A 15468-nucleotide genomic window follows, 5' to 3' on the forward strand; every position below is an offset into this window, starting at 1 on the left:
GGCTGAGGCAGGAGAATTGCTTGAACCTTAGAGGTAGAGGCTGCAGTGAGCCGAGATTATGCCACTGCACTCCAGCCTGGGCAACAGAGTGAGACTCTGTCTCAAAAAAACAAAACAAACACACAAACAAAAGAAGCCTGGGTTCAGAGATAAATTTGAAAGTATCATGTGCATGGTAATTAATACCAAGGAAATGGAGATCATGTAGGGATGAAACCCGCAGCTAAGGAATAGAAGAAAGCCTAAGAAACACTGGAGGAAACAACATTTAATGGAGAAGAGGTGAACCCAGCACGAGGCTTATGTAATTTCAGACTTATTCAGACTACTCATTCAAAGATTTCCTATAATACCTTTCACCCAGATCTCCCAAATGTTAACGTCTTACCACATTTGCTTTATTTTCTATCTCTAGAAACCCATTATTTTCTGAGCCATTTGCAAGCAAATTGCAGACATGATGTCCCTCTATCCCTTGATATTTAATGTGTATTTTCTAAAAACAAGGACACGTTCTTACATATTCTTACTGGAACAATCACCAAAATGAGGAAATTGGCATTGATATGATACTATCAGGCAATACAGTACAGACCAATTGTCTTAATCATGTCCTTTAGAGCAGAAGAAAATCCCTGGACAGGCAGTGTGCTCAGCTGCCACTTCTCTTTAGTCAGAGGACTGCCTTTCGATGTGGCACAAGTGCTGCCACTCCAAGGTTCCCTGACCCATCTCATGAGAATTTCAGCCAGAATTTTCTAACAAAAGAAGATGCTTAGGCCCTTGGGGAGCTCTAAAGAGCTGTGATTCACCGAGAGCACAGTAGGCGTAAGGCTGGTGGAAGAGTGATCATTTTTGAGAGAAGCCTCTCCCCAGATTTAAGAAGTGCTATTAGTGAAAGCAACAGCTGCAGGAAAAGCAGCGGGTACCAGCGTGATAGACAGGTGGGTGCCAGCAGCATGAAGCTGGGAGAGTCCCAGAGGGAGACCATGTGACTCTGGGAAGTAGAAGGGGAAGTGTCACAGGCTTATTCTTTGAGGAGAGGAAATCCCAAGATCCCACAACTTGGGAAGGCATCTGCAGCCAGCCTGAATATCGCTCCACCTGTGCCCCTGCAGCATGGTTTCTGCCAAGGCCACCGTCAAGAGGGTAGGGAAGCCATCAGCAACCTTCCCAGAGTACTTCCTTTCCCACCAAATATTGCTGGTCTACCATGGAGCTAAATGCAGTTCTCTGTGAGACAATGGGGGAATTTGAATATGGACTGGGAATTAGATGGTATCAAGGGATTATTGCTAATCTTATTATATGTGGTAAAGGCAAATGGAATTGCCCTTTTCTGGGGAGTTTACTATTCTCTCCACTTTTGTGTAGTTTGACGATTTTCATGTAAGAGAAGAAAGAAACATAGGCCACATTCCCCAGTTTTGGTTCAAGGACAATATGAATGGTACATAATGTCATACCCCAAATCATCCTTTGCTGCAGCCGTCAGGCACTATCCCTTTGATGTTCTGACCTCAGTTTGGACCTCCTGACCCTCAGAAGCTGGGAACAGCCTCAATTCAAGGGTCTTGGGCCTTGTTTAGACCGTAAGTTAGTCCTCCAGGGTCTTATCACTGCTTCTCCCAGGAAGCCTCTTGAAATGTCAGGCAAACACAAGTCCTGAGGGCCCTGCCTGACCTGTCAGAGTTCTTCTGGTGAGTACACAGATTCTTTCAATCCCCGGAGACCCCTCACTGCACCACACAGCCATTTGAAACAGCTTTCAGCTCTCACTTGCTATTTGAATCTTAATTCAAATGTCAGCCCAGGAGAGCGTGCTGAGCAGGCCCGTGACAAGCTCACGCCATCTGCATTAGTATTTTCCTCCATCATCTTGACAGTTGAGAGCTGGCAGTATTACAATTCAGACGGCACTCTGCGTTTGAAAGGAAAATTATAGTTTTTCAGAATGCAGCTGGTGTGCAAGTGAATAGGGCGAAGTTTCTTCTGTGAAGCCTTTTCCTCATTTTATGATATGAAAATAATAAAATGTAGATTCAGCATGTGATTCTTACTTTACAAGAACCATCAAAAGGCACAGAATTTTGGGGACAAAAGCAAACAAAGCATTCTGTTCCATAGTAATAACTTTAATAAAAGGCAAAAACAGCAAAACAATCATTTATAAATGATTTCTTCTCTGTTGGAGAAGTTAACACTGTTATTGCTGTATAAACCACTTGGAAATGAGCTATTTCAGTGCCTAGTTAAGATGTATTCTTTCCAGCACATTTTCATTTTGCCAGTTGGGCAGGAAAAACTACAGTCCACTTTCCTGGAGGGAATTTAACTGAACTACTGCCCACAGGTAACAGTGAACTTTACAAATCACTCTAATAAGTTTAGTAGCAAAGTAAACATCTTTCTCAAGGGCTAAAACCACAGAAGTTAGACAGAACAAGCAGAGAAGCAGTCTTTTAGGTGTTAAACTTCATGCCACTTGTGCACATTACACTAGGACACTTGCTTCTGAGAAACACAACACAAATGCTACCTCCCTGGAACTAAGATGTTTCAGTGCTTATGTGTATCAATTTCTTCTGTCGCCCAGTGGCAGTGGTGTGCTGATAAATGTTTAACAACCAGCTCTGGGGGAGGGGGGTCTTGATATAGAGTGTGTGTCAATCTCTGTGGTGTAAATACTCTCAGTAGGGCCGATTCTCCAGCTACCGATGGGATGTCACTGAATGGTCAGGTTGGGAAGAGATGTGCAATAGCACGCCATCATATTGTAGCACACCATACGAATACAATAGATGTCAGTATCCTCAAGAACATAGATAATAGTAAAATAATTAGGAAGTGATGAGTTTTGAGTATTTATTACTGTTTTTAATATACTTTAATTGTAGGTTAATATAATCTCCAATGGTCACTGTGGCTGTGTTTACCAACCAGCTTACAAAATTCCTGAAAATTGAACAATCCACTCTCATGGGCCAGTGCAGACCAGTTCAACACACCACTGGAACTCGAGCCCTCAAGGTGGGACTAAGCAAACCTAGGCACCTGCCTAGTCCTGCCTCTACAGTGACCTTTATTAACTCTGCAGAATGATTAAGGGCCCCAGCTCTCCCCTTACAGGAGATCCGTGTTCCTTCTACATAGGAGATTATGGGAGTCCCACTCCGGATAGGCCCAGGACAGCAGAATTTTAGCTGCTTTATTGGTTAGTTCCATCTGATTTCAGGGCTGTCATCCCTGCCAAGTCCAGATGGTGCTGTCGGACTATCAGAGTTCCTCACACAGCCCCCCTCCCCCCAGCCTTCTGCACTCCCCTCACCCTCTATTTGACAGGTTTAATTCACGTCCCTGGCACCACCTCCTTCCATTTGATGTGAAGCCAGCAAACCTAATACAGGAAGAGCCAAAAAACCCAGGTGCTAAATCATCCAAGGTCAGGCTGCTTTCCAGGTCGGCTTTCCAGTCTCCCAGTTGTCTGAGGCAGTCTTTCCTCCAGGATTTTTCTTAGCCAAATACGTTCGCTATATCTTGCACACAGCATCATAAAACCTCAAGGATGGATGGGACCTTCCAGTCATTAGGCCTGAACCACAGCATACTTGAGCTGCCTCCAGCCCTGCCCCCAGCAGCTCTTTTTCCCAGCTGTAAAGCTGCTGTCTGCCAGCTTTTATCCCTTGGCACTGAGCCCTGATCTCAAGAAGGCGATGGTTGTATTCCTCACAGTGGGGGGAGCAAGAGGAAAGGAACCTATGGAAAGCCAGGCATGTGGTTAAGTGCGACACATTCAAGTTTATCACATTTATAGGTGACAAAATTAAAGTTTAGCAAGTTGAAGTAAAGTGTCCCTGGGTCACACAAACTTTAAGTTACCTGGATTTGAACTGGATCCGACTCAAACTAGTACCATTCACATTAGTCCATGCTGCCTTCCAAAAGGCGTGCCCCTGGCAACGAGTGGTGAATATGGTCATTGTGATGCCTGGCTTGTATCGTGAGAATAAAAAATGCATCACCTTAAGAGATGGCACTCGAATTCCCCTTGAGAGGGAACTGTCTTTGTCCAGGAAAATGCTTTCAATAAGCCACCCATGGTAAAAGGTGAAGTAGTGACGGTAAGGGTGTTGGCAGGAATCAAATTAAGAAAAGGAATGGCTATCCATCTGGCTGTATGTCAGAATATAAATGGATCTGCTTTGTCCCAAGGACAGGAGACAGGGACCACGTGGAGTGGAAGGTGAGTGGAGATTCCTCCATAGTTTATAAAAAGAACATTCTATAAATGGGGTGCCGAGTCTGCACTGTTGTAGCATCTGCCATTCCTTCCCACGTCACTGAGACACACACAGGCACACATACTCACTCACTTGAATTTTGCTATGTGGAAATGGGCGAGGGAACTGAGCTTCATGTCTCAGCTGATGCATTGCAGGGATAAGATGCTGTTTAAAATGAGGTAGCAGAAGTGTGGAGTCAGCAGTGGCTGCAAAAATATAAGTCTCTGAGAAATCACAGATATGTAGAGGTTCAGAACCAGAATCCAGTTATCAGACCTATCTGGATTTCAAGAGGCAGGGAGTCCTGAGCTGACATTTGGGTTACAACAGGGATGAATCTGTGCCTAATGTCTGGCTGCAAGGGGGACACACTGTGGAACAGAAAGTAGGGGGAAACTTTTGACCTTGTTGCTGATTGAAACCGGAGCATGTGAATCAAACAGGATTTCTTTTTGGGTGTGCCTAATGCAGTAGGTTTAGGAGCTGCAAACCCTTGGGTTCCAGGACATTCCGCAGTGAGGGAACATCAGCTGAATTGGAGCCAAATAAGCTTTCAGTTAGCTTGGCATGGGCTTTCTTCCTCACATCCCACCACTGAAAGTGTGGGGTAGAGTTAAATGGTCTTGGCTGGTCTAAAGATGATGCGGGCCATGAGCCAGCTTGCATCATGGAAATATACATGCCTTTGGGGCTCTCACCTAGAAGCCATCCAAGTGCTGAACCCTTGACGGCTGGCACGTCAACACCATATTGATCCAGAACAGAGGCTCATCAGAAGGGGAAGAGGCGGAGGGTAGGCCCAGGATGGGAGCATGTGCTAGATTCCAGGGAGGGATGGAGCTACCCCCGGCAGCATGCCAAAGTGGATGAGGAATCAGATTGCCTGAGTCCAGCCTTGCTATTGACTGGCAAGTGACCACAGCCTCTGGAACTAAGATTCCCTATTTATAAAATGGGGGACTAGACTGGTCTCCAAAATGCTATTTCCATGATCTCAAATGGGGCTCATAAGCGACTTTCTTAGTGTGGCCCTGAAACTCCAGAGAACATCACACAGCAAAATTACCAAACCAGGTTGGAATGCCAGCACAGGGCTTGGGACGGTGCATGTTGGCACAGGAACTGTACCTAGACAAGGAAATGGAAAGGCTTAAAAGAAAGTTTTCACATTCAGCCCTGTGGTTTTAGGAGGGAGGGCTGCAGAGTCTAGCCATAGACCTGGAATGGAGGCATGATTTAGTTTTAGGAAAAGATTAAAACATTATATCCCTTAGAAGAATCGTCTTCCAGGTAACATTTTAAAGTAACAATCTGTACTGATCTTGAGTCTCAGAGGTAGAGTCAAAAATAGTCCCAGATCTAAGAACATTCACGTTAGGGACAGTGACAAATATGGCTATTTTCAGGAGCCTTCCCAAGACATCCACTCAGACTAATGGCAAACAGGCTTACCTCCAGTTGCAGAGGAAAATACTAAACTGTAGTGACTTGACTAAGGTTGGATTTATTCTCTGACCTGACTCCTGAAACTGACCTGCTAAGGCTATGCCTGCACATAGTATGCCGGTTCATTAGCCTCTGGGAGGGTCAGCTTTTATTTGGGCGGTCCTAAAACTCCCCAGCCAGCTGCTTACATCTTCCCCAGATTTGCATTCGGTGTTCTCAAGACCAGCATTCCTCAGGATTTAAAGAAGGGAGGAAGCACATCTCCCCCACTTCTCCAGGGTGGATGGAAATCCATGCATCTCATTATCTTTATGCAGAATAGCTTCAAAGACATCTACCTCTAATCAATACATATTCATGATTCTTTCATTAAAACAGCCCACAGAAGAGCCATTTTTTCCCTCCTTCCTACTAGAATTCCAAATGATCCCAATTTTTTCTTTCTTTCACAAAACTATTCCAGACCTTTCCCTTTTTCCTTTCCTCCTCTCCTGGTCCCCATGGTCATGGAATCTCCTTTTAGCTGGAACCAGTGAGCCTGCAATTGTGACACTAGTGGCTTATGATCCACTTATATTGTTTCTGAGATCCTAAAGACCTAAAGCCCCAAATCCTCATTCTGGCAATCCCATATCTGATCAGAAAAACAGCATGAAGACGTTTTTCCCAAGTGCAGAATCGTATATTCTGAGTGACTGAGCTATTGGCATTCAAGTTTTGACCAGTTTCAAGATGCTACTACCAGATAATGGAAAGACCATATACAGACACTGCAATCTATGTTACATAAGGAAGACTTCGTTAGTTGGTATACAAGAGTGGAGAGTTTCAGGTTATATACGATACATCCAGAAGGCTGTTTGAATACACAAAGAGCCATATTCCTTTCAGGTCTTAAGTTTCCCTGGCTGGAAGTGATGCCTCTGAGAAGCTGCATTCCTTTCTCAGGGTCCTTACCACTGTTTAGTGTGCTAATGCCAAGAACGTATGGCTTTTTTCTTTTTTTTGAGACGGAGTCTCATTCTGTTGCCCAGGCTGGAGTGCAGTGGCCCAATCTCAGCTCACTGCAAGCCCCGCCTCTTGGGTTCACACCATTCTCCTGCCTCAGCCTCCCGAGTAGCTGGGACTACAGGCGCCCGCCACCACGCCCGGCTAATTTTTTGTATTTTTAGTAGAGACGGGGTTTCACTGTGTTAGCCAGGATGGTCTCGATCTCCTGACCTTATGATCCACCCGCCTCAGCCTTCCTAAGTGCTGGGATTACAGGTGTGAGCCACCACCTGGCCTTTTTCTTTGTTAAGGAGTGATGTGAAACTGCTACAAAACCAGATGTGGGAGGTGTTCTACTACCATTAACTTACATGCACCAGTCTCACTTACTTCAGCCTCAAAGAGGTGGACAAATGAGGCATTTTCTCTATCTGAATGAAACATGGAGACATAGAGTTCCTGTCATTGCACAAGGTCAGCTGTTCAAGCAGAGAGCCAGAACTAGGCTCTGGCTCTGCACCCCATGTTCCTTTAGCAGGCCTGTGGCTGGCTGTGACAAGTATAGCCTGAGGCTCACAGAGCCCACAGCCAGCATGGTATGGGAAATCCTGGATTGGGGCTGGTTGTGGTCCAGCTGTGATCCAGCTTTCTCTGCTTCTAGACAGGGCTGGTGCCAGGCAATGAAGCCAATGACTACAGATGTCACTCACAGCTGGAAATGGGCCTCCTTTGGCAAAGGAACCTGGAAGCACTCTCTAGCTGCTCTGCTCAGGCTGGGGCCCTGCTAGCCTCCTTTTAGATAAAGTGGGGAGACTAGATTCATACCAAACAGTGGAAATGAGGGAATGCAGCTTCCAGACGATCATCACTTGGTTAAGTTTGCACAGAAAGTGTAACCAGTTCCAGTGAGAACAAACCTAAAGCTGTCCGTCTTTTAAAGCCACCCTGAGTGGTAAAGATAAGGTACATGTCTTAACCTATATAAAGGTGAAGTATTATTTTTCAACTGTACAAGACACATTACTAGGGTTACAGTTCAGTGGCATGCACCTCATGTTGGACTGCATTTAAACTACAACGGTGTAGTGTGACATGTCCATTACATGGCACCAAACATTTGTCAATTGTACAACTATTACTTGGTGAGATCTGGTTTTAACTACGATACTTTAAAAGCCAATTTCTATTTAAATGTGTTACGAAAAAATGCAATAGCTTAACTTTATACACATTTTACATTTATGGCAGAATCAGTACAGTAATTTCTGCACCCGAATGGGTAGTGTTGCCTTCGAAGTAGTCACCTTGGGAAGACGTATGTTTATTCCAGTGAACTGACCTTACACAGACCATTTCTAGAACCCTCTTTAGAAACTGTCAACTTGTAAGGGTCTTCAGTGTTGGTAAATCTTTGTCCTTTAAGGGTAGATCTATTTTTTGAGAAATGATTTTTTTTTTTAACAGCTAAAGAGCATTAGAAAATAAGTCTGCTAAATAAAATGGGTGATGAAGCTCAGGATTACCTTAGTGGGCAGGAGGAGGGGTTGGATAAAACACAAGGTCTGACTATAAAGTTGCGAGGCCTTTTGCCTTGCATGGCTTCAAAGGTAACCCCAAAGGGGAACCCTAAGAAAATAACTCCAATTATGCTAACTCTTGAGTGCATATGTTCTAGTGTATTCTTTGCTTATTTTCAGTCATATTTCATATAAGCAGAAATGGAAAACTCCATCTCTGTGATTTCTCCCAAGGGAAAGATCTCATGTACTGCTTAGAGAATTAAAATAAAAAGCACTTGGTGTCATATCTACATTAGCCCCGCCAAAATGTGCAATGAATAATTCCTGATACCTGAGTCTTCCCCGTTTGGAAAAGTGGGTAAGGACAGGTGTCTGGATCCTAGGTAAAAGTAGAATTTCAAGGGGATTGGAGTGTTTCCAATGGTTCCCATCTACTCAATAGACTTACAACACCCACTCATACAAGGAAACCTCCTACAGCTAAGCAGTACACAAAGTTTCAGTAGAGGAGGGGAAGAATGATGATCTCCAAGTAGTTTTCTATGGTAAAAACCCACTGGCTTCTGGATGACAAGTGAACAGAGTCCATTGAAAAAGAAAGTCCATGGTGTTAGATTCTAGTGCACGCTTAAGAAATAAAGTGTGTGGCCACTAGCTCACTGAAGTGCATTTCCAGCTGGGGCCAAAGGCAGCAAAGGTGCAAGAAGCTGCTAGAGCTGACATTAGTTGAAGCAGGGTCTGTAAATTCAGAGTGGCAAAGCAATTTGTAGAAAGGCCCAGTTACAAAGCAGGACATTTGCCAACCTGTGAAGTCAAAGAACGTTCAATTTCACTTTCTACAAAGTGCTTCATTGAAAATGCTAATGAGGAAGCTCCCTAAAACACCATATCCTGAGTGTCGGAGAAATATGGTCAAGATGGTGATTGATGGGGAGCAGAGATTGATCCTCTAATAGTGTTTGAACTGTGTATTTTCCAAGCGTCACACACACACTTAGTGAAGAACCTATTACTGCAGTCACATTCCAGCTCGCCTGCACATGCTTCCATCCCGTGCTTGCTTTTGAGTACATATTTCCATAAGCCATTTCGAGTTAATGGGTTCTACTGCTAAAAGTCAGAAGCAGCAGCAGCAGGGTCAGTGCCTTAGAGTCGGCTGTAATATCCACGTGCTCACAGCAGACGTCAGTCTCATATTGATCAGTCGGGACGTTGTTCTTGGTGAGTGTTTTTATATTTGTCTTTGTAAAAACCACAAAGCTAGGCCATTTGCTTAAATCATCGTTAGAAAAAATGCTGAGTGCCCAGATGGGATTTCTAGTTTCTGTGCAAATGAAATCACATTAGTCCAGATTTTATTCACTCAAAACTACTAGGGAAGCAGTAGGATTTGGTTTAAATGCTGCCAAAGAGCAAAAATTCACTTAAGTTTTAATTCAGAAGCAATCCTGTTGTTAATGTTGTAGCCAGGTTCAGACAGCATGGAGGGTGGGGCCCCCATTGTGCTTGCTGAGGAATCCCGGATCTCACCCAGTTCAGGCTCACTTTCACTAGAGGTAGACCCGCCGTTGATGGTATAGACGCTCTCTGCAACTCCCTGAGCTGAAGCACAGCCATCCGGCTCGTTCTTCTCCCTCGGACTCGACAGTCCTGGGAGGACAGCCATCTTTCCAGTCTGCCTGTTTGGCAGCAAGGACATGGTATAGTCTGCAATGATCCCACCCACATCTAAGTTGCATGCCTGGTCGAAGGCTAGGAAGCCAACATTAGCGTTTGCCTCACACACCACAAAGGAGCCATCGTCCATGATAAGGAGATCAATGCCACAGAAGTCCATGCCTAGGATGTTGGACACCTGAATAGCCAACTGCTTGCCTTGTTCTGTCAGCGGGCACATGACACCCACGCCACCTGTGGGGAAAGCACAGTGATGTAAAGGTGACAACTGAGAAGTCAGATGACTCTTCAAAGAAGAGACAGGGGTCTGCCCAGGAGGGGAAGAAAGACAGGCTCGATCATTAATCACAAAAGGTCTGGATGGAAATCACTACACCCTTCAGGAAAACAATACAGCCAATGTTTATCTAGTCTTAAAAATGCTGATTTCCTCTGACCCAGCCATCCCACTACCAAGGAAATAATCTTATGGTATGGGGGGAAAAAAGCTTTATGCACAAAGATGTTGATGGCAGTATTATTTAAAATACAAATCATAGAGCCAGGTAAATGATGGGCACTTAATAAATATTCAATACATATTGAATGATGAAAAGAAAAATTATAATCTAAATCTCTCACAGTAGGGAAAAACAGTGTATTTTACAGTCATTAATAATAATGCCAGCTGGGTACAGTGACTCACACCTGTAATCCCAGCACTTTGGGAGGCTGAGGTGAGAGGGCTGCTTGAGGCCAAGAGTTTGGACTAGCCTGTGCATCATACCGAGACCCCATCTCTACAAAATACAAAAATAAAACTAGGTGGGTATGGTGGCTCGCTGTAGGGTTCCTCCTCCCCCAGCCTCCCAAGTGCTGCAGTCCCAGCTACAGTGGCGTGATCTTGGCTCACTGCAAGTTCCACCTCCCGGGTTCACACCATTCTCCTGCCTCAGCCTCCCGAGTAGCTGGGACTACAGGCACCTGCCACCATGGCCGGCTAATTTTGTTTGTATTTTTAGTAGACACAGGGTTTCATCGTGTTAGCCAGGATGGTCTCGATCTCCTGACCTCGTGATCCGCCCGCCTCAGCCTCCCAAAGTGCTGGGATTATAGGTGTGAGCCACCATGCCCGGCCACAACTTACTGATTTTTAAGAAGAGAGACGGCACCTTCTGCCGTCTTTCTGTGCTGCCATAATGGTGCACGTCAATGTCCTGGCTGATGCTCTCAAGAGCATCACCAATGCCGAAAAGAGGCAAACGCCAGGTTCTTACTAGGCCATGCTCCAAAGTCATCATCTGGTTTCTAACTGTGATGACAAAGCATAGTTACGTTCGCAAATCTGAAATCACTGATGATCACAGAGCTGGGAAAATTGCTGTGAACCTCACAGGCAGGTTAAACAAGTGGGGAGTGAACGGCCCCAGTCTGATGTGCAACTTGAAGATCAGAAAATGGCAGAATAATCTGCTCCCATTCCATCAGTTTGGTTTCACTGTACTAACAACCTCAGCTAGCATCATGGCCATCATGGCCTGTGAAAAAGTAAGATGAAAACACACAGATGGGAAAATCCTGGGATTATTTTTCTAGGGATGTAATACATATTAATATTTATAAATAAAATGCCTCAATAGACCAAAAAAAAAAAAAAAAACCCAGAGATATGGAAAGGACTGAGACAAAATCCTGAACCAAGGACAGAGAGACTGATTGCTCTTACTTTGCTAAAAAGCTAGGACTTCAGATTTGTCTCCAGTTAGTCTCTTTGGAAAGATTTAAGAATTGTATTCTCAGGTCCAATAACTAGTGTCTTTACCTTAACAATGTCCCTTCCCACCTATGACACTGTATCTAAAAAAGGCTATAAAACAGTTTTAAAACAGCTCACCAAGTAAAGCAACATGGATAAATTATAAAGCCACATGGTTACTAATCAGTGGATTTTGTAAGGTAACTAAAAAAGTCAAAATGATAATACACAAGGTTCAATACTTTGGCACTAAACATGATGATCATGAAAATGGGCTGGGCATGGTGGCTCACGCCTGTAATCCCAGCACTTTGGGAGGCCAAGGCGGGTAGATCTCTTGAGGCCAGCCTGGCCCACATGATGAAATTGTGTCTCTACTAAAAACACAAAAATCAGCCAGGTGTGGTGGTACACACCTATAATCCCAATTACTCAGGTGGCTGAGACATGAGAATCGCTTGAACCTGGGAGGTGGAGGCTGCAGTGACCTGAGATCATGCCACTGCATTCTGGCCTGGGCAATAGAACAAGACTGTCAAAAGGAAAGGAAAAGGAAAAGAAAAGGAAAGGAAAACACTTCCATTAAAATATAAAAGGAAAATATGGTATTTCTCCTGTCATCACTTTAGACTCTTACTATTATTTTTTGCCTGACTGCCTGAGCTGTTGCAACAGCTTCAAGCCTTACCTCCCTGCCTCCCATCTTATGCCTTCATTTCATCCTTTACCCAGATGGGAGTTTTTCTCCAATGTTGGTCCTCATGTCACTCCCTTTTTAAGTCTTAACACCTAGAGGAGAGGGTTCAGTCCTCCATGTCCTGACACTCCTTGTCTGACCTCTGCCACAGCGCTTATACTCATATGCTCCCCTCCAGGATTGCTTGCTGCCATAGGAAAGGGGTTGTTCCTCATTCTCATCTGTGAGATCCTGGTGTCTAGCAGAGGGTCTGACAAGACAGTAGGGATCGATACACATTTGGTGAATGGGTCCAAATACCCTAATGAAACCCTGTGCTTTTATACCTTACCGAGAGAGCAGTTGCTCTGCATCCGTCCATCAGTGGAGCAGCGAAGCATAGAGCCTATGACCTGGCCCCCTACCACCACCACCCGGATGTCCTTTCCATGGGACTCCTTCACGTACTTCTGGAACAGGTAGGGCACATCGTGGCGGATCAGATGGCAGATGTCAGAGAGGTGATGTTTATCTCTTGCCAGAAAAACAGCTTTTCCTTTAAGAAGAGAAAGAGCAAGAAAAGGGTTTAGAGAAGCTCTGGACTCTGTACTTGCCATCTGGCCTCCTTGTCCATCAAGTCATCAGTTCTCTCTGAACTTGCCTCACTTTGGTCCCTTCTATTTCTCTGCTAGACTTTTGCTTCTTATCAAATGACCATGGAACCTTACTTTCCCTTAACTTTCCTCAGGTCCTAATACCCTCTCCCTCCACCATCACTCTTTTTGAAATGACATAATGATTATTCTAGAAACACAGAGAAAGAGCCAAAATAGAATCCCAAGGATCTAATCAATTCAGTCCCCAAAACAGTTAATTAGCATCTGCCATCACCCCCAGGATGCTGATTAGGCAGGATCCACATCTAACTCATTTTTAAAAAACTCCTCAGACCTAACACTGGGCTGGATGCACAGGGCAGATGTCAATTAATGTTTGTAGAACATAATTTATTGAACATACTTTAGAGAAATTCCAAGTCTGGATGGAGAGAGATCCCAAAAAAAAGGTAGCACAGAGTGATAGAACATCAAGAGAGGTCTATGCATAATTCTGTGGGAGCTCAAAGGAGGGAACCACTGACAGGCATCCTTCCTTGTAGACATAAAGTTATTATTTGGCTATACCCATTTAATTCTGAAAGGAATGGCCTATGCCTCTACTGATCTCTGCAGAAAGCATTCCTTCTTGATTCTAAATTATTTTCTGTTCAAATCACCTACACTTTTGTAATAATTTAGCATCAGCTTTTTTTTTTTTTTTTTTTGAGACAGAGTCTCGCTCTGTCACCCAGGCTGGAGTATAGTGGCATGATCTTGGGTTGCTGCAACCTCCGCCTCCCGGGCTCAAGCAATTCTCCTGCCTCAGCCTCCAGAGTAGCTTGGATTACAGACACACACTACCACGCCTGCTATTTTTGTATTTTTAGTAGAGACGGGGGTTTCACCATGTTGGCCAGGCTGGTCTCGAACTCTTGGCCTCAAGTAATCTGCCTGCCTCAGCCTCCCAAAGTGCTGGAATTACAGGTGTGAATCACCATGCCCGGCCAACATCGGCTTTTCCATTGATATATTAGTTAACAGACCTGAGCAGGGGTTCTGATAAATTTGCTCTGCAAATCTGACATGAGCATGCCCAGTCTGAGCATTCTTTTCAGCAAATATGGAACAAAGAGGTGGTTTTCCTAAGCTTTGTGTCACCATCTTACAAGGAATGGAACTCTTCTGAAGTCTTAATAAAAAGACCAGTCCTGGGCCAGGTGCAGTGGCTCATGCCCGTCATCCCAGCACTTTGGGAGGCTGAGATGGGCAGATCACCTCAGGTCAGGAGGTTAAGACCAGCCTGACCAACATGGAGAAACCCCATCTCTACTAAAAATACAAAATTAGCTGGGCATAGTGGTGCATGCCTATAATCCCAGCTACTCAGGAGGCTGAGGCAGGAGAATCGCTTGAACCCAGGAGGCAGAGAGGTTTTGGTGAGCCAAGATGGTGCCACTGAACTCCAGACTGGGCAGCAAGAGCGAAACTTCATCTCAAAAACAAACAAACAAACCAGTCCCTAGTAGTACATACAACTGAAAAGTAAATTCCAAAACATGTTATAACCAGGATGCAATCATTCCCAAGATGACTGGACCCTAGACACCTGACAGAGCTGAAGGAGTATGGCCACGTGATCTGAAGATGGCCACGTGGCAGGTGACAGGAGAGTGTGCAGGTAAGTGGGTGTCAATGTCAGGGAAGTTGGATAGGACCCAGCAAGGGGTCACAAGAGGAAAATGGAGAGGCTCCAGCAGGTGTGGACGATGCAGCATCAGTGTTCCCTGTCTTCAATCAATGAGTGTGGGGCAAGCAGATACACATCTGATGCCAGGAGATCTGGAGATCTGACTTGTGGCAACAGATGGCTGAGATTCAGGTATATACACTGGGTTCTCCAGACATTAGGTAGGATTTTCAGCAGAGATGGGGACTAGAGATAGGAACTGGGTTTCTTGGTTTCGGGTACAGAAGTTCTAATATGGAGGTCAGTCTACAGTTAATAAAGGAGCTACAGTTTTAAGGCAAGAAGGAAAAAAGGAGAAAAAGGCAGTAAGATTGGTTAATCATGTACTAAGTGCCAAGCACTTTGATTTTTTATTATTTCACTTATACTTCATGCTAGCACTAGGAAGCCATTATAACAAGGATGGTTAATCCCACTTGAGGGAAAACGGGTTCAATCTCAAAACTTCCTATAAAGTTACAGTAATCAACACAGTGTGGCCTGGCATGAAGATAGAACTATATCAATGGAATAAAATTGAGAGCCCAGAAATAAACCTTCACGCACATGGCAAACTGATTTTTGACAAGGGTTCCAACAGCATTTAGTGGGGGAATGAACAGGCTCTTCAACAAATGGTACTGGGAAAAACTGGATATCCACATTCAGAAGAATAAAGTTGAACCTCTACTTCATACCAAACATAAAAATTAGCTCAAAATGGATCAAAGACTCAAAGGTAAGGGCTAAAACTATGAAGCTTTTAGAAGGCTACATAAATGTAAATCTGTGTGGCTTTGGATTAGGCAAGCACGA

At 44.4% G+C, this 15468-nt stretch overlaps 1 protein-coding gene across 1 annotated transcript in view; it reads right to left on the minus strand.

Moving 5' to 3' along the window:
- Positions 1-2121: 2121 nt before the first annotated feature.
- RIMKLA (ribosomal modification protein rimK like family member A) overlaps positions 2122-15468 on the minus strand; it is a 40440-nt gene continuing 27093 nt past the window's right edge. The window contains exons 4-5 of the mRNA XM_033226863.1: positions 12680-12883; positions 2122-10150 (exon numbers count right to left, since the gene is read on the minus strand). Coding sequence (XP_033082754.1) covers positions 9660-10150; positions 12680-12883 — 695 coding nt within the window. The 3' untranslated portion in view covers positions 2122-9659. The remainder of the gene's footprint in view (positions 10151-12679; positions 12884-15468) is intronic.

The sequence above is a fragment of the Trachypithecus francoisi genome, unplaced genomic scaffold, assembly GCF_009764315.1.
Source record: "Trachypithecus francoisi isolate TF-2019V2 unplaced genomic scaffold, Tfra_2.0 Lachesis_group12, whole genome shotgun sequence".
In the NCBI taxonomy this organism is placed as follows: Eukaryota; Metazoa; Chordata; class Mammalia; order Primates; family Cercopithecidae; genus Trachypithecus; species Trachypithecus francoisi.